At 38.8% G+C, this 26,974-nt stretch overlaps 1 protein-coding gene across 1 annotated transcript in view; it reads right to left on the bottom strand.

The window, feature by feature from the left end:
* The window catches only part of COL21A1 (collagen type XXI alpha 1 chain), a 116,739-nt gene that overhangs the window by 79,014 nt on the left and 10,751 nt on the right, over positions 1-26,974 (bottom strand). Inside the window, exons 2-3 of the mRNA XM_032185725.1 lie at positions 6,246-6,365; positions 3,696-4,247 (exon numbers count right to left, since the gene is read on the bottom strand). Coding sequence (XP_032041616.1) covers positions 3,696-4,247; positions 6,246-6,333 — 640 coding nt within the window. The 5' untranslated portion in view covers positions 6,334-6,365. The remainder of the gene's footprint in view (positions 1-3,695; positions 4,248-6,245; positions 6,366-26,974) is intronic.

Below are 26,974 nucleotides of genomic sequence, written 5' to 3'. Positions count from 1 at the left end.
CCCTTGGTTTTCTTTTCCTCCTCAAAGCAAAATGTCACCTGACTCCCTAATTAAAAATATATTACAAGTTAATTGTTTGGTTCTAGGAGAAGAATTGAAAGAACTTGCTTGCCTACATTAAGGAAACTAAAATGTCTACCTTCTGAGTGCTACAAGGAAAAAATATACACAACTTTCCTTCTTACTCATCTCAAAACACAAGCCTCCTCTTCTCCAGGCTAAACAGACCCAACTCCCTCAAACTTTCCTCATGTGAGACGTTGCACTCCCTTAATCATCTTAGTAGCACTTTGCTGGACTCACTCCAGGAGCTCCACATTTCTCTCGTACCGGGGAGCCCAGAACTGGACGCAGTACTCCCAGTGAAGCCTCACCTGAGTAGACAGGGAGGATCACCTCCCTCAACCTGCTGGCAGTGCTCTTTCTAATGCAGCACAGGATACCATTGGCCTTCCTGGCTACAAGGGTACATTGCTGGCTCATGGTCAACTTGTTATCCACCCTGACTTCCAGGTCCTTCTCCACAGAGCTACTTTCCAGCAGGTCAGGCCCAGCCTTTAGTGATGTGTGGGGTTATTCCTCCCCAGGTACAGGACCTGGCACTTGCTTTTGTTGAATTTCAAGATGTTCCTCTTTGCCTATCTCTTCAGCCTATCTGAATGGCAGCCCTTCTGAATGGCAGCAGAGCACTCTGGGGTGTCAGCCACTCCTTCCAGTTTTGTATCACCAGCAAACTTGGTGAGGAGGCACTCTATCCCTTCATCCAAGTCACTGATGAATTAGTTAAACAATACTGGACCTACTGACCCAGAGGGGACACCAATAGCTACAGATCTCCAACTAGACTCTGTGCCACTACACACCACCCTCTCAGTCCTGCCATTCATCCAGTTCTCAATCCACCTCACTTTCCACTCATCCAGCCCACACTTCCTGAGCTTGCCTGTGAGATCACAGGAAACATGATCATGGAAAGACAGGATCAAAAGCCTTGGTGAAGTCCAGGCAAACAACATCCCACTGCTTTCCCTTCATTTATCCAGTCAGTCATTCCACCATAGCAATTGAGTTGGTTAAGCATGACTTGCCTTTGGTGAATCTATGTTGACTACTTCTGATCACCTTCTTGTCTTCCACATGTTTAGAGATGGCCTCCAGGATGAGCTATTCTATCATGTCTCCAGGGACTGAGGTAAGACTGACTGGCAAGTACTTCCCTGTGTCCTCCCTCTTGCCGTTTTCGAAGACTGTAGTTGCATTTACTTTCTTCCAGCCCTCTGGTACCTCTCCTGATTAGCCATGACATTTCAAAGATGATCAAGAGTGGCCTAGCAATGATACCACCAGCTCCCTCAGCACTCAAGGATGCATCCCATCAGGACCCCTGGATTTGTGAATGTCAAGTTTGCCTAAATGATCTCTAATCTGATTCTCCTCAACCAAGGGAAAGTCCTCCTCTGTCCAGACCTTCTCCCTGGTCTCCTGGGTTAGGTATTCTGGAGGGCTGGCCTCCACAGTAAAGAAGGCATTCAGCACCTCTAGCTTCTCTGCATCCTCTGTTGACAGGGTCCCTTCTCCATTCAGTAGAGGGGCCACATTTTCCTGTTTTTTTTGTTGATGTATTTGAAGAAGTCCTTCTTGTTGTCCTTGACATCCCTAGCCAGATTTAATTCCAAATTGGCCTTGGCCTTCCTTGTTGCATTTCTGCACGTTCTGACAGATATTCCCATATTCATCCCAAGTGGCTTGTCCCTGCTTCCACCTCCTGTACACCTCCTGTTTATGTTTCCGTTTTGTCAGGAGTTCCTTGTTCATCTTTCTGGAAGACGTATTCAGCAGCTGTTTTCACACTGCCTACTCTAAAACAAACACTGAAGTTCCCAAAAGATGCACAACAGCCTTCCATCTGCAAGGCTCATATCAGCACTACTTGCTAGTAAGCCACAAAGCTTCATCCTTCTTTTTCCAAAAAGTAAACACTGCCCCTATGGTCTTATATCTACGTTCATTAAATAACAAACCTAAAAACTCCGAAGAGTAAAGGCTAGCATTTTTTTCAACATTACAATACAGATGATTAAGTCAGAATTTAACTTTGAGGAAGTTTCATGTGGTTGATCACAGTCAAATAATTGCTGCTTTACCCTTATGGAGTAAGGGGTAAACTTCCTCTCCCAGAATCAAAACGGATCTTAACAACATGAATAAAATAATCTACCACTCAGATATAAAATCTCCGGTTTGCTAGTCTTTGAGTTCACCTGTTAAAAATACTGCAGTTAGAAACAAAGCTGCCAGCTGGCACTGATCACTATTCTTATGAGGCATCTCTGAATGTGAGGGAAGAGTATGACGTAAGGGCATAGAAAGAAAGGGGCACTTGAAATAAAACAGTAAAACACTTAAAACAAGTTAAAGTATTTTGCATGTAAGAGTTGAGTCAAATGTCTTGCTTGAATTTTAAAGGATACTAGTAAACATAAAATAATACAATAATTTAGGTTGGAAAAGATCTTTAAGATCATCAAGTCAAACCATCCACCTAACTTGCAAGCCCACCACTAAACCATGTCCCTAAACTTAGTTCTGAAAGCAGGAAATACATCTTGATAAAATGTCACTTTATCTGAAGTCTATTAAAGGAAAATATTGTGTTTATTTTGGGAAATTTGTCCCTGTATGAAGTTTTATTAAAGAATTTAGCTGCGCTTAGCTGATTAAACTTTTTGACAGACTTTACCTTACTTTACATCAGCCACATGGAATTATTATGATTTTCATAATGTTATCAAGAAATAAACACTATTAACCTCAACATAAATATTGCCATATTTCTTTCAGTGAAGTCAGTACTCAAAGAGAGAACAAATGAAAGCTATTTTTCACTTAATTAAGTACAGGAATATGGTACAACTGAAATACGACTTCCATCAATTATTAGTAATAAAACGTACAACACAGCATTGATGCATACTCGCTGTATAATACAGTCCTTCTGAATGATATAGTTTAGAAGACATTTGCAAGCTTTTTTTTTTTAAGATATTCAGGAAAGCCATTGTTTTACAAAGTTATCAGAAAACTCAATGCAATAACACTGCTAGCATTCTAAAACTGAGAAGTTATTTTACAGTGTTGGTCTTGGCTAATTCTTCTATAAAATCCTTTTTAAAAAGATCGTAACAGCTTGTTACAATTCCAAGCACTTTTGCCAAGTGTCTCTCTTCTGGGTTTTTCAACACATGCTAGAGGAAGAACTCCTGTTTGTAATAATAGGCTATCCTCTCAACTGTCAGGAAGAAATGCTGAATTGCAGATTAGTATCAGCTGAACCTAGGAAAAGGAATAAAGAAAGCCCTACGGTCTCAGCACTCTGAGAATTGCTCAACTATTTTAGGGTTTCCAAAGTCTATCAATGCGAAAATTTTGATGCTTAGGGCAAAATCCCACAGAGTAAAATTAAGCACACACTGGGCTAACATACTGCATCTTTCTGAAGTATATCTCTTTGTTTAATGCAGAAAATAACATTTTGGGAGGGATTTCAGCAAACAATATCAAAATAAAGGAGGATCATAGTATAGTTTATCAAGTGCCTTACACTACACTAATCATGAATTCTGCTTGTGAACTAAAGGAAGATGGGTACAGAAGACCATTCTGCACACCTTCTAAAACATTTTACGATCACTCACCTTCACAGAGTTTCTGCTTTATAACTTCTTTAATTCTTGATATTGCAATATAATCTTCAACATAAAATACATAAGTTGATGAAGGCTTGTTAGCAATAGCTTTAAGTTCATCTTCCTCAATCTCTGAACCAACACCAATTGCAAACAGAGTGATTTTATTTTTCCTTGCTTCTGCTGCTATATCTTTGACTTCATCTTGGGACTTCCCATCAGTGAGAACAACGGCTATTTTTGTTAAAAATCTTGAAGATTTCGCAAAAAGATGGTCATAGGCAAACTGAATAGCTCTTCCTGTTCTTGTATTTCCTCCCAGGTAGTGTATGGATTCCATTTCCCTGATGAGGTTTTCAGTGGATTCATGTGTTCCTAGGGGGATTTCAAGTACAGGGTAATCACTGTACTGGACAACTCCAACTTGGATAAACTTTGGTCCAATGTCAAAATTTCTTGTAATATTGACAAGCCATCTTTTGATTATTTCAAAGTTTTCTGGGCCAACACTGTAAGAGCCATCTAAGATGAAGACTAAATCAGCCGGAGCAGTTCTGCAACCTAAAAAGAACACATATCAAACAAATATTTTAGTGAACGCATCCACTCTTCTCTTCCACAGGATTTTTTTTTTCATTTCAATAGTGTTTGTATTAGAATCTATATCAATAAATACATTCCATTAAAAATAAAATAAAAGAACACAAAACCAATCAGCTGACTTTGTTAGAGAAAACAAGATTGTTTCTGTAAATCACACGGATCCAACTTCATATCTGAAAACCATACCATTTTCTGTTTTTTACATTATCACCAGAAACGACTATGAAATATTCTGGAATTCAGTTCCTTAGCTGCCAATTGTATTTCATGCAATCAGCAGAGAGGAATACATTTTTTTTTCTCCGTATCTCTTTGTCTGCAGAGATTGGTCAACATAAGAACTCGTTTTTGTTAGCAAAATGTTATGGTTTTGGCTGGGATAAAGTTAATTTTCTTCATAGAAGCTCACACGGTGCTGTGTTTTGGATTTTTGATGAAAATAGTGGTGATAAAACACCAATGCTTTTAGTTGTTGCAGAGCAGTGTTCACACAGAGCCAAGGACTTTCCATCTCCTAGTGCTGCCCTGCCAGCAAGGAGGCTGGAGGTGCACCAGGAGCTGGGAGGGGACACAGCCAGGACAGCTGGCCCGTGCTGGCCAAAGGGATGTCCCACACCATGTGGTGTCATGCTCAGCAATAACAGCTGGGGGAAAGAAGGAGGGGTGGACGTTTGGAGTGATGATGTTTGTCTTCCCAAGGAACTATGACATGTGATAGACCCTGCTCTCCTGGAAGTGGCTCAACACCTGCATGCCGATGGAAGTAGCAAATGAATTCCTTGGTTTGCTTTGCTTAGGTGCACAGCTTTTGCTTTACCTAGTGAACTGCCTTTGTCTCAACCCTTGAGTTCTCACACTTTTACTTTTCCAATTCTCTCCCCCATCCCACCTTGGGAGACTGAGCGAGCATCTGTATGGGGCTGAGCTGCCTGCTGGGGCTAAGCCACAACACAAGTCAAACACACTGAAGAGGAAGGCTATAGTCTGCATGCTGCAGAATTCGGTAGTAATATCCACTCCTTCTACAAATATGTTCTAATGCACATCTGAAACTATTACTTGCCACTTACAAAATTAGTTATTATAAAGTCCCGAGTCTCAACTGAACATTGCTAATATTGTATTCTGATTTTATTAGAATAAAAATGATCAGTGAAGAAATCAAGCTCCAGAATACAAATCACCTATTCATTTAGCAAATACAATGCACTCTTCTTAGAAATGTCATCATAACTGCATGATGATGTGGCATGGATTCAGCACCTCTAGCTGTAGCCACTCATAAACAGAGCTTTTAGATCAAATTGCCAACTACAGGCCACAGACAAGTGTTTCTGTGTGTCAGTATTTTACATGCACATCCTCAGATGGAGGGAATAACTGTCTGGAGGGGAGAGCTACCTCCCATCCACTGTGAAAGGATCTGAGATAATGGATACACAAGGTGCCAAAGAGGTGGCCCAAAGCAGGAGAAATTAATCTGATCCCATGGTATGTGGAGTCATGGGAGTTGCTGTGTATAATTGTGCCTTCTGTTTCATGAAAGGCTGGAGCTCCACACTATGAAGAAGAGTTTTGCCTTGTCCTGACTTATGTCTACAGAAACTTCTCATCAAGTCAAGACTTCACCTTTCTTGAAAGCAAGTGGCCACAGCCAGATGCTTTTGCAGCATAGGTGATGGCAAAGAGAAAAGACACTGGGAGAAGGTTCAAGTGGTGAGCACAGCGTCACTTTTCAGAGTACAAGAGAGAAGATAAATAGCCAGGTCCAGGGACACGAATCACTGTGTAGTTTAGGCTGGAAGGGACTTTGGATAGCACTGGACTCAGTGCTTTGCTGAAATCTCCACCATATATTATTTTGTATTTTGTGCATGTGGATCTGAACATGCATATTAGAAATATAAGGCATGCTTTGAAATTGCCTTTACCTGAAATACAAAAATTAAGACTTACTTGCTCTTGTTTCTCCATCTTCAGCTGAGATGTAAACATGAAGTATCAGAATTAACAGTGTCTGAAAAAGTTTTATGATCTGTGCCATGTGTATTGTATTTTCAAAATCTTGAGATTAAACTGGAAAGGGAAGAAATAAAGAGAAATACAGTGCCATTATATTACAAACCTAAATAAATCCAAATTTATTTGTTTTAAAACCTGTGCATGAGGAACAGCTTTGAATCAAATCTGCAGACTCAGTCATGAAGCCAGCCTGCAATGGACCTCAGACCCAAAAAGCATCAGGCACGCAAGCCCAAAATGGAGTTCCGTGGAAGCTCAGTTTTCACAGAAGGCAGATACATATATATATTGTATGTATATTCCTCCTTCAAGATACATACATGAGGAGGTTATGTTATCAATAACAGCTACACTTGCCCACCTGCTATCGCCCTCTGATGACATTATCCATTATGTCCCATAAACCCCAGGGTTATATAAATTATATGCATCTTCAATTTTATATTGTTTTAATTCTGTTTATATCATCTCCTTTGGTATCATGGTCTGTGAACAACACCTCCAAAAGGACATAATTCAAAAAAGCAAACCTGCAATTTTAGTCTCATGTTGCTGTCATAAGTATTATTTAACATATTTACCTAAATTAAGTCACATTTTTAACTTATTATTTATTGTATAAAAAAATCATAATGGGAAAAGATACATTTCTGGAATACTGTGTTAGTGATATATTTCAGAGAAAGAAAAAAAAAAAAGAACTTTCATATCATCTTCTCATCCTTCAGTGCAAAATGATTTTTTTCTAAATACATTCCCTTCCCTTTTCACATCTTTTTCTTCTAGTCATAAGCATTTACTTATGCCTACATCAAACTGACCTACGCTTTCACCTAAGCAGTCAAATATATGTGAAAATATTTATTACATAACAAAATTAAACATCTTTATATTGGAGGGAGGATGAAAGTTGCTCGCATTTGCACTTTTTGTATAGCCCATCTTTAATTTTGAACTCTTCAGGGTAGGCAAGGTGTGTTCTGAAACTTCTGTATGCTGGAAAATACTGTTCTCTAAATATGCACCAAAACAAGATTCAGCATACCTAATGCAAGTGCCTCTTAGGAGAAGAAATAAGTAAATGGAAGTAAGTAATCATCTGGATTTTTGGTCAGCTTCTTTGCTTTTCCCACTGCTTATAAAGCATTCATTCCATTAAGATAAAAAAATATCGACAATCTCAGGGAATGTACAAAAATCAGTTTCCAGGAGATGCAACCGATACCTAGTATAACCCCCCCAAAAAATAATAATGCAAAAAACATGATTATACTATTAAATATCACATTCAGATCATGGATAATTGCAATGTAACACCATACTTTGTTTTCCATATTACCTTACAATAGAACGAGTGAGAAACCAGATGTACTTTGGGATCTATGGGATAGGATATACGATGCGCTGTTCCAATGATGCTATACAAATACTGAGATGTCAACTTCATTTAAATAGATTAAGTAGCAAGTTCTTGTCCCAAATATTGGAAAAAGGATCTGTTTAAACTATGAATTGCATGTATAAATACTAAGATTTTCTCATGTATTACATGCCTCCTATAGTATAAGTGGACAATTTACATTTTTCAGACTTGATGATTCGTAAATTTCATAATTTTAAAATCACTTTCAGCCTTTTCAGCAGCACACATTTACCGAAGGGTAAAATGCACCAAATTGAGCAATACCAAAAAAGAACATATGAAATGAAATCTATGTGGGAATTTGACTAGCAGGTCACCAAGAAGCACAACTGCACTCTTTATCAGAAAAATATTAGCCTATAACTGAAATTTAAAAAATCAACAAAAAACAGACTACTTTACTGTGCATTGATACGTATCAAAACAACACAGTGTTGGCCCCAAAGAACTACAGAATCCCACAAATTCCTCCCACTGATACCCCAACAGAAAAATGTCTAAAAAAAATACTATGGAACAGCTTTGAAAAAGAAGAATGAGTATCACAACAACAGTATCCCAACAGCACAATAGCAAATCTCTGTTATTTATCATCTCTGTGGTTGTTTAAATGGTTACTTACATAAAATACACAAAATTTATGCAAAAGGAAGATGATACTACAGCAATAAAAAAGAAGGAACTTCAATGTATCAGTCTTGACCAAAAACAGTACAATGATTGCTAATATTTCACCTCTTTGAAAATAAAACAGCACACTCAATCTACAAAATGATTTTAACAAGACACTCCCCGTAATACATGACTTGTATGTGCTCCCTGCCGCAAGTGAAGGCATTTCGGATCACATAGGAATGCCAGGATGCTGCTTGTTTCCACAAACCCCTGAAGAAGCCATTAATGCCTTCCTTAAACTGCAACACCCCCTTTCATCTCTGCTCATCTCTCCCCAAACATTTACCCACTGATCCCCTGGGAGATGAAGAGCCCGGTTCAGCAGGAACAAGAGAAGCTACAGGAAGGAGGAAGATGCTCAGAGCATGAGAAGAGTTGGCCTGGTGGGAGAGAAAAGAACAGCTCTGAAACCCTGCTCACAGCTCCTGTACCCCTGATGAAGGACCTTCAGACTCTCTAGCATTTCACCACAGAAGAGGTATGTGTGAAAGCAGTAATTACTGGCTGTCCTAGTGTACAGGGATGGTCAGGGAGTCTGGTTTAGGAGCAGAGGGAAAGCTTTTGTCAAAATCCCTGCAGATAGATGAGGGATGTTACGGGGGAACTAGACATAAGAAAAGGAAAATTATTGGAGATGTGCTGTGGTGTGTCCCAGTCACACACCAAACAGAAATATGTTGTCCCCTGATTTTTTTCAGTACTGTGTTCTCCTTGCTCCTTTCATTCATTTCATATATTTTAAACAACAGGCAGAAATTAACAGCACAGCCCTCGTACAATCCTGATGGTCAGCTCTCATCAAGTTGTCCTAAAACTATGCAAAACAAAAGTCCCAGAAGAAAAAAAAAAAAAAGCAGAACAAGAAAGCAAAAAACATTAATAAGGTCCTCCTGGCCTCAGCCCCACCTACACAAACAGCAAGAAGTTTTGTTCATCATGTGTCCACAGCCTCTCAAAGTGGGGCATAATCAAACTCCTCACTCCACTGGTGAAAAAAACAATGCTGCAAATGCTTCATGAGCTATCAGGCATCAGTGTGGGAAGCATGGGAGAGAATTATATGGCATGCATAATATACATCTCAATTCTCACAGTGAAGAAATTTCCTTTCTTCACTACTGAATGCTACAGCAGCCTTCAGGTTAAGTCTTTAACCTTGAAAGACATTAAAGTAATTAAACTATTACATTAGAACAAGATTTCTCTTGGTGAAACCATGCTCCAACTCATGATATTTCTTAAAAAGAGTCATTAAAATACTTTGCAAAACAGGCTTATCTGATTTGCAGAATTAAATTGTATTCCCTTAGTGGATCAAATTTTCCATCTATTTGTGACAATCCTGTATTTCATTTACAACAAAACCTGAAAAATATGAGATACTGAACTTGAGAAGTTCATTGTAAGTACAAAGCCAAATAAGTACATGGTAGTCCAAAAGAGACTTACTAATAGAAACCAAAATTAAAAGGATAAATCCGAGCCTTAAGCAACCACCCAATGAGGAATCCAGGAAGTATCCAGCATTCAATTTGTTGAAAGAAAATAATAATATAGCACTGCACTTTTAATAGTCAAAAGAGATGCCAAACCAATAACTCTAGAGACCAAACTTCTGTGTCTTGTCAAAACAGTAATTATAACACAGGCAACGGAATTGTACTTGAAATCCCTTAAAGAAAATTCTTGCCAAAGTGCCTCACCACTACCATGGAGAGGCCACCATTAATATTAGCCTAGGACCTCTCCACTGACATTGCCAAAAGACAAAATTAATCCCTGCTGATCCTGTCCTTTCCATCTTTCTTCTTTGGAAGAGAAACAGCAAATTGCCTTTCTGAAAGGTGGTCCATGGAAGTGCTCCCTGCTTTCTTCTCTGCCCCAAAAGAGCTGCTGGGAGAAGTCAGGGTCCTTGTGCCAACTTGCTGCTGCTGGAGCTTAGAAGCTGCCTCAAACTGTGTGGGAAAGCACTGAGGGGTGCTAAACATGCCCCAGCCCCACACAGGCAGAGGGACAAGGGATTTATTCTCGTTTGCTCCTATCTTCTTTGCATCTGCATGGAGCCAAATAGTAAGCAGGCATAGCTCAGCGTATTACAGTAAGCTAAGTGAAAAAATAAGACAAAAAGTAAGCAAACAAAAAAAGTATTTAAAATAAAACTTTTAGCCTCGGTCTTTCTACAAATTATCTGTTCATGTGTAAATTTGTGGTTTTGCCAAAGGTAACCAGGAAAACATATTTATCAAGTTTTCTTCCTACCTCTTTATTATACCAAACCAGTTTTAGTATACAGATCATGAAACAGAATTCTATACAGGGCTGCTAAATAAATACAAAGAAATTGCATCCAGCTGAGGTAAAGTTTTGGCCCTAGGAGAGCATTAGTAGAGAAGTATCATATACGTTATCCTCCTTTCCAGAGCATCCCCCCATGTCTCTTTCATTTTCCCACCATAAGAGGGACAGTGTACCACACCCAGAAGCTTTGCAATTCTGGTGATACACAGGGCAGCACAAGCAAGCCCTTGGCTATCTCCCAGCTCCACAAACCTGTTTAATTTAAAGCCACGAGGGCCTATCAGACATTAACTGAGAGACGATACTGGGCTGAGTGAACGTTCAGTGTGACTCAGTATGACCATTCTGTTCTTCACTGTAAGCTTTTCATCTTGTGGTTGTTTTGTTGTTGGTGGTGGTGGTGTTTTTTTTTGTTTGTTTGTTTTTTGTTTGTTTGTTTGTATGTTGTTTTCCCTTGCCTCTTTGATAGTAAAAGGATGTTTAGAGTGAGTGAAAACAAGTCCCCTGGGGTAAAATGGACTGTCTCACACAGAGCAATCCCAAACATATCATATAAAGGCATCTGCACTGTGATAGAGACGGCAAAAGCATGCAACTCTCAAAACACCTTTGCTACTGAAAAGTGCATAGAGAGCAGCTCAGACAACAGCATCTTCTGTATGCATACACAGCAGAAGAATTTCGCATCCAAAATAAGTTTTCAGCAGGAAATTTAGGTGGCTAAGCAGGTTAGGCACAATTTCCATTCTGCATTTAAGGTGCCTAAAAGCAACACCTTCTGTGTCTCGAAAGGCAGCCTATGGATGCAGTCTTTCCACAGTAGCTTTCCAGCACCCAGATAAGTATATCACTTTACTCTAGGAATACTTTCTGAAGAAACTTTCCATTTAGAGAAACTTGGAAGCTTCCAGAATCAAAAATATTTGCTCTTCAGTGCAGCTCTGTCACTATTCAAACTGGGGAATGGAGAGGGAGATTTCCTTTCTCTGAAACCCTCGCTTCCCTGCCACATAAAGATTTCTTGCTCGAGAACTGTTACAGAGGAGTAATTCCTTTCTTCACTTCTTCCCCTTGCTAGTAACTGCCTAAGAAAGAAGCCGTGAATGGTATGATTTTAACCTTTTCCAGCATTCCAGGAAAATAATCAGACTAAAGGTTATGTATATTATCTCATCTTCCAAGTATAAATTAACACTTCTCTCATATTACATCACTGCACAAACATCTCTTAATTCAACTAGGGATCATTAGGTTTGGCCTACAAAGGTACAAAGATTAAAACATTACAATAACAATGATTACAAGGACATACTGGAGATTTTTTGTATTTCCAAAACTTATGTAATACCATAGAAATTGTACAGCGAGAGAAAAGCCCTGAAAATCCTGATTTATACGCATTAAATAATGTGGCAAAGTAATGCAGTATTATATCACCTTCTTTTTCTACACAGTCTGTGTTTTCAAAATTCATGGGTCTTACAAATAAAATGCTGGGGCAATTTCTATTTAACTGTTCATTCTTATTCCTAATATTACTAGTCCTAGGCATTCAAAAAGTTAATGAGGTTGTTCCAAGTCACTTGATACTTTTTAACAAATAATACATCTGAATCTCTATGTATTTCCACTTGGATTTTTGTCACACTCTGCATTCAAGTTTTCCACATTTTCCATATTGCTCCTCTTCATTTATTTCTCTTGCGGGAAACAACTGATGAGGTTATTGTATTTACGATCATTTAAAAGAAAAACAGCATTGCCTGGGAAGGATGAGGCTGTGAACATAATTTAGGTTCAGTTTACACATAAATAGATATACGTAAATGCAAGACTGTACATCAATAGATAAAATCTCCTACAGTAAAGAGTACATTAGTACTCCCATACCATTTCTATTTCTACGTTGAAATGAACAATTTTGGTACAATCACCGGTACAATTACATTTATACTAGGACTGTTCTACATCACTGAATACATGATTACAGAGTAGTTCAGATGAGTTTTTACTAAGAGGGGTCAAGAAAGAGTATTATGTAAGTTACATATACTGTGAGTTTTCTATATTGTTATTATAGTTAATTCCAGTGCAACAAAAATGAAAAGTAGTTGTATAATGGCTTTTTTCTGGCTAAGCAGTATTTATACTTATTTATATTATGGCTGTTATACAGACACATGCAGTTATAGTACACAGAAACATATTATTTCCTAATCCTGAAATCAAGCAGAAAGCATTGATAAACTCCCTCAAAACACACAGACAAATGGAAATTTTATTTGGACCCTTCCCCAAGTTCCTATCTCCTTTGCCATCTTTCTTTTTACAACAGTGACAAGGGTAGGCAGTGACTGCTTTGTTCCCCCTCTGGAGAAAAGCCTGCCTGATAAATAAATTAAAGAACAGAGACAGAGCTGAAGAAACACATGAAAGAAGCAAAGAGAGATGCAGGCAAAAAAAGCCTGTTGCAGCTGAGTACAGCAGGTCCACAGGTGAAACAGAAGAAGCTGTGCAGTGATGATGGCAAAGCGACCTGGTTAGCTGAAGGTGAATGTCCAAGCACCTGTGGAAAGTGAACAAATATTGGAGAGTTTGGATAAACTGCAGCAGACCATTCAGAAAGGTGAGTGAAGTGGGTGTGCACCCACATCAGCAAGCACTGCTGCAGGGCTTCTGCAAGCCTTAAGGTGACTGCTGAGGCTCACAAACACACAAGCTCCACAGCGTAAAATTTATTCCATTTTTTTTCGCCCAAATGGGATATCGCATGAAATACCAAATGTGCCATAGTAACATCACATCTCATCTGCATTCTCACACATCATATGCTTCTGTGGTCTCTCGAGCACACGCTAGCATGATCTATCTGTTCAACATTTGCTGCTGCTCAAATGTTATTTTGGATTTCTTGCCCATGGTTCAAAAAAGGCACTAACAACTACTTCACATTTATGTTTGATGTTTCATTCACCTATGCCAACTTAAATTTCTCATTAAGAGCATAACACAGACTACTGACAAAACAAACCTTTTAAGTCTTCAATCAAAAAGACATTCCAGGGATAGGTAAGAAAAGAAAACCAAAATAAATAGAATGATGAACCAGTAGTTTAAATTAAAATATTCTGCAAGATAGTTACAATTTTCACTATTAGGAATATTGAACGTACACAAAAGAAACTCATACAAGTTAACACTCCATGGTAAGTTTATACTCTGTATTTATAGCTTTGATAATATAATGCTGCATAGAGTGTTATGAAGAGATAATTATGAAGAGCAGAGAGGATTAAAGAAATGATCATATTTGGGGCGGGGGCAGATTTTGGAAAGTATGCTTTATAACAACAGGCTCTTCAGGAACAAAAAAATTATTTCTCATTGAGTTGGGTTTTAGTACCACAGCTGTACACTACAAGATAAGAGGTGATCCAACCAATTTCATTATAGACTAATGCTGTACATCAAAGACAAAGGTATGTTACTGATACATATTTTAATCCAAGCAAAAACAAGTATTTCTGAAAGCTAAACCGTCCTCTTAAGTAGGATGGGCTGACTGTTCTTTTTCATGTGCTTCAGCAAAGCACAGCAATCACACAGTCTCCTCCAGTTTGTATTCATGTTCCAACATCAGAAATCACAGAAGGGTTTCATTTTTAAATCCAATTTTTTTCTGGCATTTTGCACTTTGCTGGATCTGCTCCCACTCCAAGATGACGCTGTGCCATGTTACAGCAATTAGGTATTATGGGTTAAAGAAAAAAGAAGTTTCACCACAGCACTTGAGCTGCTGGATTGATACACAACTGATTGAAAACAATATAGGATGGGCAACTTATGTAAGCAACCACCACTGGCAGCTCAGCATCCTGGCTGCAACAAATGAATTTGAGGTCTCCCTGGAAATCATGATGTCATCCTGCCTGTGAAAGCCTGTGCTGTTTTCTCTCTCTTTATCAAGCAACTTGAGATTCCACAGAATTTTCCCTCCCTGGACAGATCCAAAGGAAACAAAACAGCTAATCAATAGGATAAAATCTGACACTCAAACCGTACAGTTGAAACTAAAGTCGGATATGATAATAAGACTGTGTAAGAAATGGTTAAACTTACTCCTACTGGAAATCCAAAATTTCTGATTTTAAGTGTACATAAGTATGTGCATGTTTAAAAAAATAAATAAATAAATAATCCAAGTGACAATTTAATCCTGGAGCAATAGCCTGGGAGACAACTCTGTCTGCACTGAGGAATGCAGAACTTAATTGGGCCAACAACAAGTGTTGATAAAGGAAGGGAAATAGTCATTGGGACACACAGGGCAATAACTCAAAATTATAAATAGCTTGGTAATGAAACCACTAGATAAATTGGCTCAAGTCTGACAGAAAGGTACAACAATCTCTAACAAACGTTGATAGAAAGAGACATAATGGTAACATAAAAACTGAACCAATACAAGTAAGAACTTCTAATGCAATTTAAACACTAATTAGGATTATACCCAGTGGACTAGAGATACACAGAACTTTTCATCCACTACTGCCACGTTCTCAAAGTCTGCATAAAGCAAGCAAGCAAAGGATTCAGAAACATTGCCATTGCTGCCAAATTCAGCTGGGTCTTGATATGTCAGAGAAACATTTCTGCCTCACTCTTTCCTTTTCCCCATACTTTTTTTTTTTTCTCCATCTTTTTGTTTTTGTTCTCTACTTTCTATAAAGAGAGCTTAGGGTTGGCTTAGTTAAGACCCATTATTTGCAATGTGATGACTGTAACATTTTCAGTGAAATCAAGAAAGCAACAGTAGGAAATACACAACAGATGATTTAAAACAAGTCTGCTATGCAAGAAAAAGATTAAGTCTATGAACTCTCTCTGTCTCTTTCAAGTAAGAGCATCCAAGCAGGAGTTACATTTTCTGTCATCCTGTCTTTTCCTTGTCCTATTCATTTGTTTTGTTATTCCCTCAAGAAGGCTTGGATTCCAACATCAAGCACAACAGATCCAACCCATTACAGTTATTTGTCATCTTCTAGTTAACACCGTTCTGTGTCATGTAAAGTACAGTCAAATGTTGGAGGGGTAAAAATGACAACACAGAACTCTGCTTTAGCTGTAGGTTTCAAAACTTGATTTGAAATCTTAGCCCTTTCCGATTCTTTCACAGTCTTCCCTCTTTTCCCTCATTTCTGGCAGCATTCCATTAAAGGTAAAACAAATTGCTGTTTTTTGTTGTTTTTTTTTTTTTTTTTTTTTTTTTTTTTTTTTTTATTAGTAACAGTCCATAGCCTAGAGAAAAGCTGGCTAAAGTCTCAAGCTTCAGAACCTGTTTTTTTTTTGTTTTATTAAGTGAAATCCCCCTCGTTAACATCTTTTTCTTTTCGGGACTTTTCATTCCACTGAACTTAGTACAACAGCCTTTAGACTACACAGAAAGGTATCATAAAGTAGATTGGCCTTTAAAACATTTTATTATATCTTAATATTTTGCCAATAATATGTAAACTCACAAACATCAAAGCAAGAAGAATCATATGAGCTAAACAGACAAAAAAGAATTCTAGCTTTTCTAGTTCTTTTTTTTAAACTACACTAGGTTTTTGTTTATTTGTTTTAGCCTAGCCTTTTTCATACCAAAAATAATGACAAGTTATTCAAAGGAGGCTGTGATTGCTGAAGGAATGGAAATAGTAGCAATTCTAGAACTAGCAAAAAAACTTGAAATAACTCCAGTTTTCTTCAGTGGAGCTAAGTCAGACCCTCTACATTTTAAACAGTTTTTTGAGCACATTCATGCTCAAAGAGGAAAACATCTTTGTAACAAAAATATTTATTCTTTCAAGTATATCCAAAATTTGGTGCTTTAATAAACTCTTGCAGGTCCAAATACACTATGACCCCAGGCAAATCTTAAAACACACAAGATTTTCATGCTTAGCTACCTTCCACCTGCAAAAAGACTAAAGATACTCCAAGAAGTATTTAAGCTCTCTTTCTTTAAAATGTGATGACTTTTACAGCTTGTTACGTGAAGATAATACTTTGATTATCTTCATATAAAGATATTATCTTCATATCTTTATATAAAGTTTAAGACTCCTTCCTGGTCCTTACCATACGTCTTTCTTTCAGTCCACCAGACAACTGAGGACACAGAAGCTGTGGAGTTGGATAAATAATGAATGGAAAATGCACACCAAGAAGGTTTTGAGAAGGTGCAGGGTAAGGGGAAGGAAGGCCAGTGCCATCCAGTCCTATATAAACAGTGACTCTGGGTAGCCCCTTCCCGGGAAATTCTTGTGTATCCCCCTCTGCTCTCAGCTTTGTTTCGTGTAGGTAAATAGCATTATGAAAAAAAAACATTCAGTACAAACCATACAAACCTCATCCTAGATGTCATAAATCACTCTGACAACACAAAAAAAAAGTGTTTCCCAACAGCCCGAATGGGTGCCTGAGCAAGAAGCTGTTTTAAGTTGCACAAAACACACACATTTAGTAGAGAAATTCTGTTTTAACACTCATACAGCTAAATGAAAGTTCATCTTCTTTCTCAAAGTCATTGTGCGATCTTGGGAATGGAAAGGATCATCCAGGATATTTTTGTCACCTCGTTTGACCCCTACATGCATAAAGCTGTAGAAACTTTACAATAAACTGGATTAAAATGAGCTTTTTAGAAAATATATATAATCTTCGTTTTAATGACTGAAGAGTGTGTCCCCCCTTTCCCCACTCCCCACTTTTCTACTGTTGAACTACCCTCAATTTTAAGGCATGGCACCGCATTTTGAACACTTCTAAGAAACTGCACCATATTTCAACACTGAATTTGTCTGAACCCCCATCTGCTAGTGCTGTTTGTGACTTTCTTAGCAAAACTAAAAGGTCCCCCTGCTTCTTTCTATCTACGTGTATACACAATCCAAGCCACCACTCAGTCCTGTCCTTCATATACTTGACTCTCATAAGATTCATACTTATGCAATGCTTGTTTTCCAAATGGCTCCGCCTTTCTATTATTTTCCTTTGAGCTCTGTTTTTGACATCATATTTTTGAGGTGTTGACATTGAACAGGGCAGAGTATTCTAACATACTTGCTATGGTAAGATCCCGTAATTCCCTGTTTCCATTCAAGTCTTGTACTTCACACACCCAAACATACTGGTTTATTTTGCCCCAGCACTGTAGCAACAGCACACATTGAGGCAATTATCTACCGAAGAGTAACCAAAAAATAATCTCTGAAGTAACCTACAAAGAGTACACCTCTGACAAAGAATGATTATTAGGGATCATCTCAGAAGCATTATGAGGTATACACTGCTCATGTGTATCCCTCACTGTCTGCTAATCAACCTGTTTCTAATTATTTAAAGGACCTTATTTAAATGTCCTTTGCTGAACAAATGTAGGCAGTGTAGATGCAGCAGGGGAGAATGCTGCATAGCCGCAAGTCTTTAGGAGTGAAATGATAGGAAAACAAGATCTCTGGGGCACTCCGTTGGAGTCTTGGGGCATGGAAGCAGGGATGGGGAAGTTGTGTACAGTCCTGGTAAATACTGTTGTGGGGCTGTAAGGGGCTAAATGAGAGACAGGAATAAAACTGGGGTATCTTTCTCCAGTCTGAAGACAGAGAATGAGAAGGGGAGATCGTTGTGCAGTCTGCAACTACCTAAAGGGAAGGCATGGTGGAGATGGAGAGAGGCTCTTCCTGGAGCCAAGCAGTGGAAACGGGATCATGCTGGAACAAATGAAATGCCAACTGGATGCAAAGGAAACATTGGAAGAGGTGGCAAACTCTCCATCCTTGGGGTCATTCAAACCTGAACTGAATAAGGCCCAAATCAGCCTACACCAAGTCTGCTTTAAGCAGGGCTAGGCTGGACAATCTCAGCAGGCTCAACCTCCATGTTCCTGTGTCTCTGCAATCTCTTTCCAAGGTCTCTCCTTTTCACTCTTGAGTACAACATTCAGGCACTTGCTCTTAAGCTGCATGACCCTCCATCTCTAAGGCACACTGCTCTTCTCCAAGTCATTTGCTTTCCTGAGCTATTCAGTTTTAGGGCCTGTGAAGGTAAGAGAACAGTGAGATGAAGAGCAGACAAGAGGAAGAAATGAAACAGGGTAAGGAAAGCAAGCCCAGACAGCCCTGTTTCCATGACGCCCCAGAGGACAGAATGGGGCTTTAAGAGCAGCCACTGCCACCCGTCATATCTGAGTGCTCAGTAACCAGAAGACAAAGTTTGGCTATTAACTGAACACCATGCCACAACACCTACACTGTACCTCCCCCACCACATGCACAGAACATGCAGCCATAATCCTGAACATGAGGCGTTTAAAAAAGGTCTTCCAGTTTCACATCAGAAATGTTAAAAAAAAAAAAAATTAAAAACTATTATTATAATCACAGAATGGTTGAGGGTTGTGATTCCAATCCACAGCACCAGTCACAGCAACTCTAGCCTATACTTAGATCTTGTTCCCTTCTAATGGTTTCATGTAGACTTCTGACACTTTATTTTCCCTTCCTGAAACATGAAATATTTTTTTTTATGTTAAATCCCATTATACATGCCCAGCTCCCTCAGCCTTTCCTCATGTAAGAGATGCTCCACTCCCTTAATCATTTTAGTTGTCCTTCACTGGACTCACTCCAGGAGCTCCACATTTCTCTTGTACAGGGGAGCCCAAAACTGGACACCAGTGAGGCCTCACCAGGGCTGAGTACAGGGGGAGGATCACCTCCCTCCACCTGCTGGCAATGCTATTCCTAATGCAGCACAGGATGCCATTGGCTTTCTTGGCTACAAGGGCATATTGCTGGCTCATGAACCATTACAGTTTCTCAGAGATGCTCAAGAAGGAATTCATGTGCTCAAAGGCAACATGGGCAGCAGTTGCCTTTTAGTTTTAGCAGACTTCCACCAGCTTTAAACTTTCAAAGTGGCTTTTCATTGCCTATGTTTTTTTAACAAGTAGTGGTGGCCTTCCTCCTTTCACTCATCTTTTGCTTTTGAAGGGTCAGTGTTTGTATTCATGTATGTTAAAGTCATTTCACAGAATAACAGAATCACAGAAACTCAGAATCGTCTAGGTTGGAAGAGACCTCCAAGATCACCAAGTCCAACCTCTGACCTAATACTAACCAGTCCTCCACTAAACCGTATTCCTAAGCTCTACATCTAAACGTCTTTTAAAGACCTCCAGGGATGGTAACTCCACCACTTCCCTGGGCAGCCTGTTCCAATGTCTAACAACCCTTTTGGTAAAGAAGTTCTTCCTAAGATCCAACCTAAAACTCCCCTGGCGCAACTTTATCCCATTCCCCCTCGTCCTGTTGCCAGGCACGTGGGAGAATAGACCAACCCCCACTTCGCTTCAGTCTCCTTTAAGGTACCTATAGAGTGCGATAAGGTCACCCCTGAGCCTGCTCTTCTCCAGGCTGAACGAACCCAGCTCTCTCAGACGCTCTTTGTAAGACGAATACAAATGTCTTTGTGCGGGATTTTTCTCATGTGATACCTCCTAGTTGGATACATAGTTCCACACTCTTGTTGTAATGAGCTGTACCTTGGGGATACTGGGAAGTGATTGCCCACTTCCAATCTATGAGAACCACAAATATCACCTCTCTCTGTGAAAACGTCCCTGCACCCTGATATATCCATTTACCTCCAACAACTCTGCTTTCCCTTTTCTCTCACTCCAGACCATTCATGCTACTGGCCATCTGTTTAATCTTCAGACATTCACTAATGAGGATTTAATAGTACAATAGGAGCATATTTCCAAATCACCAGGATACTGAGAAGAGACCTACCCTCATGTCAGAGGTGTTTATCATTACAACAATGACAACAGTCAGGGCCACACAGGTTTGTTATGCACTTGGAAATTCTCAGAAATCTCAATGTCCAAAACTCTGGAAAATTTTTCCTCGGCTGTTGCAGACAATTCCCCACAAGCTGGCACTGCAAGGATGGAGCGGGGGTGGAAGGCAGCATCCTGTTCCATCTTGCCAGGTTGCAGCACATGGGAAGAAGGCAAATTCCTTCCTCCCACTCTTTGTCTATGAAGCAATCTTCAACATATGGGTCAGAGTCATCTAGGACCCAGAGATGATATTTCCTACCATACTCAGCAGTGATCCCAAACAGTCAGGAGCACTCATCATCTGCATAGGTTTCAGCCAGGGACTTTTTTCTTTTTTTGAGCAATAACTGAATATGTTAAGCATCCTACGTCAAGCTACTCTGAAAGATATTATCTAGTACAATATTATAGCCCATACAGTAACTAGCTGAAGAATTTCCTATTCTATCTCCTTCATACCTTTCCACTTGCACCTTTTCTGTTCAAAAGATCAGCACAAACAATTCTACCCACTGTCTCCCTTTGGCATTATGCAGCTTAGAATTTTTTAATAATAAAGTTGTACTTCATACAGGAGCATCATATTTCTGAATCAGCCAACTTGATTTAAATTAGCAATTAGCTAGAGCAATGTAGACAACTTTTTATTTCAAAAGCATTCTCTAGAAATACTTTAGGAGTTCCTGTGCTTTTTTGAGAAGAGCTTGGTAAAATTATTAAAAGAAGGAGAATATAAAGAAACTAATGGCTTTCTCTGTCAGAACCATAGAAAGAAACTCTTTTATTTACCCCCAGAGCTCTCAACAGTACTTCTGAGCAACACTGAGAGGAACAGATTGTACCAAGGGACAAGGAATTTAACAAATTCTTTTAGGAAGATATCTCTTTGCTTTCCAGAAGAATGTTCACCCCTCCAGTTCATATCACATAAAATTAACCCATTTGTACTACCAAGATCCTTTCAACAACAAAATATAAGTACTCCCAGAAAAGTATAACACTCTGAGTTTCTGCCACACAGTCTCAGAAATGAGCACAACATCCATCTTCAAACAATTTTTTGTTCATACCATACAGCTAATCACACAATAAACCTGGCTAAATAAGATGACATTTCATAGTACCAATATAGAATCATAGAATGGTTTCTATTGGGAAGGACTCAAAAGATCATCAAGCTCCAATTCCCTGCTGTGGCTAGGGACACCTCCCACTAGACGAGGTTGCTCAAAGCCTTGGCCTTAAAGCAATTCCAGGGACGGGGGGCATCCACAGCCTCTCTGGACAATTGGTTACAGTGCTTCACTACCCTCTGAATAAATAATTTCTTCTGTATAAATAATCTAAATCTTTCAGTTTAAAACTATTTCTCTTTGTCCTATCACTACACGCCCAGACAAAGAGTCTCTTCCCATGTTTCCTGTAGGCCCGCTTTAGGAAGGCCACTCCTGAGGCTTCTAGTCTAGGCTTTTAGTAAGGTCACTCTTGAGCCTTCTCTTCTCCAGACTGAAACACCCCAACTCCCTCAGCCTGTCTTCACAGGAGTGGTGCTCCAGCCCTCTGGTCATCCTTGTGGACCTTTTGTGGATCCACTCTAACAGGTCCATGTCCTTCTTGTGCTGGGGGCCCCAGACTGGGTACTCCAGGTGGGGTCCCACAAGAGCACAGTAGAGGAGGACAATCACCTTCTTTGATCTGCTTCTTTTGATGATAAAATGCTTCTTTTGATGATAAAATTTTATACTTAACTGATTCACAAACTGATGTGATCGATCTTTATTTTAACAATATTAAATTTTAATTAATTAATTAAATTTTTTTTATTAAAAAATTTTAACAATCTCATCTGAGAAGAAAAGAAAGGAGGAAAGAAAACGGTCTCTAGGCTATTTCTACAGTATCTTGTATTGTGTTATACAGTATCTACAATATTCTACAATAAATACCACATCCATATTTCCACCTACTTTAGGCAACTAGCTCTGATGACTTCATATACAAAGCAGTCGACAATAGAAGCCATTAGAATACAGTTGCAAAGTCAATTCTTTTAGAGTTTAAATAGTGACCTAAATCAAGCAGTTTGTGAGAGACTATATTAGATAAGAGTCTTACTATAGTGAATGAGTTAACTATATATCCTTCCCACAACACTGCATTTAGCAGCGCTAACAGCACACTCTTCATACTCTAGATTTAGACATTTTTCAAAACACTCTACTGCAGATTAATTTTCCCAAATCATTCACATACCTCAAATCATACAAAACACATGTAACATTTTCTGAAGAGTCCACATCACCAAAGAAGGTTCCAAAAAAAGGATAAAACAACATAGCCTACTTGCTAGGACCTATGACAAGTTGGTTACATTGCACATTGATGACACTGAAGAGATTACAGATCATGCTTTCTTGTATAAGCAGTTATACAAGCAGGTATACAATACATTTCCCAGATTAAAAGAGCAGGCTTTGTATCTTCATAGATTCTAATATATAGTTTTCAAAAAAAAAAAGTGAAAGGAATTAAACATGCTATTATGCATGACAGAAATTTGACATTTCTAAATATGCCAGATGGATTTTCAGACATATTCCAGAGTTCATTCAAGTTCAGAAGGGCTCCCTCTTTTTTTTTTTTTTTTGTTTTGTTTTGTTTAATGTTATACTGGTGCTCTTAGAAAAAATGGTAAGGAAAAAAAAACAAAAACACACAAAATACTGAACACATATATAAAGGAGAATCCTAATATATTGTGTTCTCACTGCTGTCCAAGAACAGAAACTCCTGAGCATCACTTAGAGTGTTTCAGAGCAAAAAGTGTTTCCAAGGTTGATTCTGGCACTGGAAACTAAGGATTATACAGCTGGACAAAAACACTGAGCATGCAGTCTTAGTGACTTCATTTAAAGAAGACTTGTGGAGATAGTCATCTGTTAAATGTCAGTTCCAATTTTTATTTTTTACAGTAAATGGAAAGTCATGGCTTAAATGCATTACTAGCACAGATTCTTCAGACCATGGTGTTCCGCAGTCTCCCTTTTGGGAGTGATCCATTTTAATTATATCCAATTCTTAGCCTCCTGCAAGCATTTCTAAACAGTTTGGCCATTTATCACCAGAACACTACAGATGGTGGAGGTAACAATAGCAGGATGGTTTTGGTTTTTGTTGTTATCTTGGTAGTTTTGTTTTTGGTTTTGTTTTGTTTTGTTTTACGTTTTTTTGGCCCCAGTTGATATTTAAATACTTGGTATAAAGGAGTTAGTTACAAGAGGAAATGCTGCTTTTCACAGCAGAAAACAAAAGCCAGACTCAGAGTTCAGTGCCTACATTTATGTCCTGAAATATTAACACAAAATTATGTTTTTGATTTGCTCTCCATGCTGAACAAGATTTCTATTAATTTCTGTAGTATATTAGAATACATCTATTAGGATTTTAATTGTTGGATTAATAAACTGTTATAACTATAGCAATCCAGCAGCATGAACACACAGTGTTAAACACAGAACATGATAAAGAAGCAAAGAAAGAATGTTCTATACCCAACAGAAAACAATAAATAGTTTATTTTAGCCAACATACACAAATACAGATCAAAACAGATCCAGGTAAAGAATTTCAAAACATATTCCATGTTATATCAAGTTCCCCATCCATAACATTCACTTCATAGTGAAAGTTTTAGTAGGTTTAATTAATATGAATTAAAAAGACAGTTTAAAAATACATTAAAGCTTTGTTTCTACATTACAGTCCTCTAACACTGTCCTGGTAAGAATGGGATACTACTAATAGGTGTTGAAGCCTCTAACAGAAGGCAATCTTCTGATTGTGAAAGGCAGTGTGGAGTCAGGCACAGCCTTTGCTGGCTAAGTCTTGTCCAGCAGTGCTGCAAAGCATCACTGAGTATGTATCAGAGACATTTATTCAGTTCTGCTAGAGGTATCTTGAATAGGAAAATTCTAAAGAAGAAGCTACCAAGCGTGCTATTGTTTGTAGCAGTAGGAACAATGCATTCATGTGTTTTACTTTTGCAAGTTTGTTCCTAATACAGCCACCCCCGCCCCATGTCTGCCATTATCCTCAACAGAATCCTTAACTTTTCACATAGCTCTCATCTTTGCCTAGTAAGAAGCATAATCTCTACCACACATATATACACAGTCCATTTGTACCAGCGTAAATGCAAATGCTTACTGAGTGATGTGGCCTGCTTTCAGAGGTCTAACACCTAAAATGAATTGAAGTTCTCTGGTGTTGGCACATATCTGTTATGCCACAAGAAACACTTTAGAAACTGAGAATGCTGACACCTGTATTTATGGCTCTCCACAGTACTGGCAAAAAAAAAGGTCTTGAAACATGCAACACCACCCATAATTAAACCAGCCCTCACACCTCTCTCCTCCCGTGCCACCTCTGACCAGAAATTCGCCATTTAAACATTTACCAGAAATGTTGAGGTAAATGGTTCAATCTTCTCCAGATTAAGGAAGAACTAAATACAGGTCTTCAAGTCTTCTTTATTCTGTTTAATGCTCTAGCTACACAGCATAAAGAATTAAAAAAAAAAAAAACAAAAAACAAAAAAAAAAAAACCACACCTTTCTATTCATGGAACTTGTTCTAAAACAGGTTGTAAAAAATCTTGCTGGATCAGAATTCATAGGTGAGACAGGGAATTTCTGCCTTGTAAATCTTTCTAGGAACAGGCTTGTGTTATGTACCTACCCTGCTACATGGTCTGGGCATGCCTACCATCAGACGTGTAGGTGTACAGGAATTTTTACTGACAGAAACTTACACATCATGACTTCATTTACCTCTTGGGTTGAGTAGAAGCAAGAGTCTCTCTGTCATTTAAATGCTTGACCTAGGCACCTAAAGTCAAAGTTACACATCTAAGTCCTTAGGTCTTTGGGGAATGATATAATTTAGCCTCATTTCTGTACCTGAGGGCAATCCACAGGTAAGCCAGAACATCCAAGTGATGCAAAATGCAGATGGTTTGCATTAGTTCTGTGCTTTGAAACAGAGAAGCAAAATTTAACTCAAGTGCTGCTTGCTGAAGGTGCATTCCCAGAAATACTCATTTCATGGAATAAACCTCCTCAGGTTCATTCTTACAATTATTTCTAGGTTCTAACATGTCCCACTAACACCTGAAAAATCAAGTTTTTAACACTGTGACTTGGCAAACATTCATTCAATTTCAAATCCACCACTATGGCCCTCACTGTCCACCCACCCTTAAGACTTGTTTTAAGAAGCTCAAGCTCATTCACCCAAAGCACATGACTTGTTTTAATTCTGTACAGATTTTGATGGTTCACTCATCAATGCTTCACTTATTACAAGAAGCTACTAGTAGTATTACCCCATCTGCATCAAAACTTATAGAAAGTTTTGTACAGAAATTAATACTAAGGGAAAGGTGGACAAACTCGTTTTCAGTAAAGTTCAATGCATTTTTATACAGTAAATTATGTTATAGTATAAATTCTATGTTTAAATATTTTAAAAATATAAAATAAATAAGGCATTTACCCACAAGCTGCAAAACTATCACCTACTGGTTTAGACCAATACAGTCATTATACACAGACTGCTGTTCCCACTCAAAAAGAATCCAGAATAAATTAATGACGATCTCATAAAATCAGCACCTGAACTGTAATTTGTTGTATTCAGACATAAACTATTCCAATGGATTCAATGGGATTACCTACCTAAATAAACAGCACTGCCTGTACAACAGGACTTCTAAATGAAACAATTGAGGAAGTCATCAAAATAAGTGCACAAATTCATCGGGGGTCAGTATTGGGACCAACCCTGCTTAACATCTTTGTCAGTAACATAGACAGTGAAATTGAGTGCACCCTCTGCAAGTTTGCCAATGACACCAAGCTGTGTGGTGCGTTCCACACGCTGGAAGGAAGGGATGCCATCCAGAGGGACCTGGACAGGCTGGAGAGGTGGGTCTGTGCAAACCTCATGAGGTTCAACAAGGCCAAGTGCAAGGTCCTGCATCTGGGCCAGGGCAATCCCAAGCACAAACACAGGCTGGGGGGAGAAGAGATTGAGAGCAGCCCTGAGGAGAAGAACCCAGGGGTTCTGGTTGATGAGAAACTCGACATGAGCCGGCAATGTGCGCTTGCAGCCCAGGAAACCACCTCAGTCCTGGAGTGCATCAAAACAAGTGTGGCCAGCAGGGTGAGGGAGGTGATTCTTCCCCTCTACTCTGTTCTTGTGAGACCCCATTTGAAGTGCTGCATTCAACTTTGGGGCCCTCAGCACAATAAGTACGTGGATGTATTGGAACAAGCCCAGAGGAGGAACATGAAGATAATCAAAGGGCTGGAGCAC

The sequence above is a fragment of the Aythya fuligula genome, chromosome 3, assembly GCF_009819795.1.
Source record: "Aythya fuligula isolate bAytFul2 chromosome 3, bAytFul2.pri, whole genome shotgun sequence".
NCBI lineage: Eukaryota > Metazoa > Chordata > Aves > Anseriformes > Anatidae > Aythya > Aythya fuligula.
This window is presented reverse-complemented; position numbering and strand designations above follow the sequence as displayed.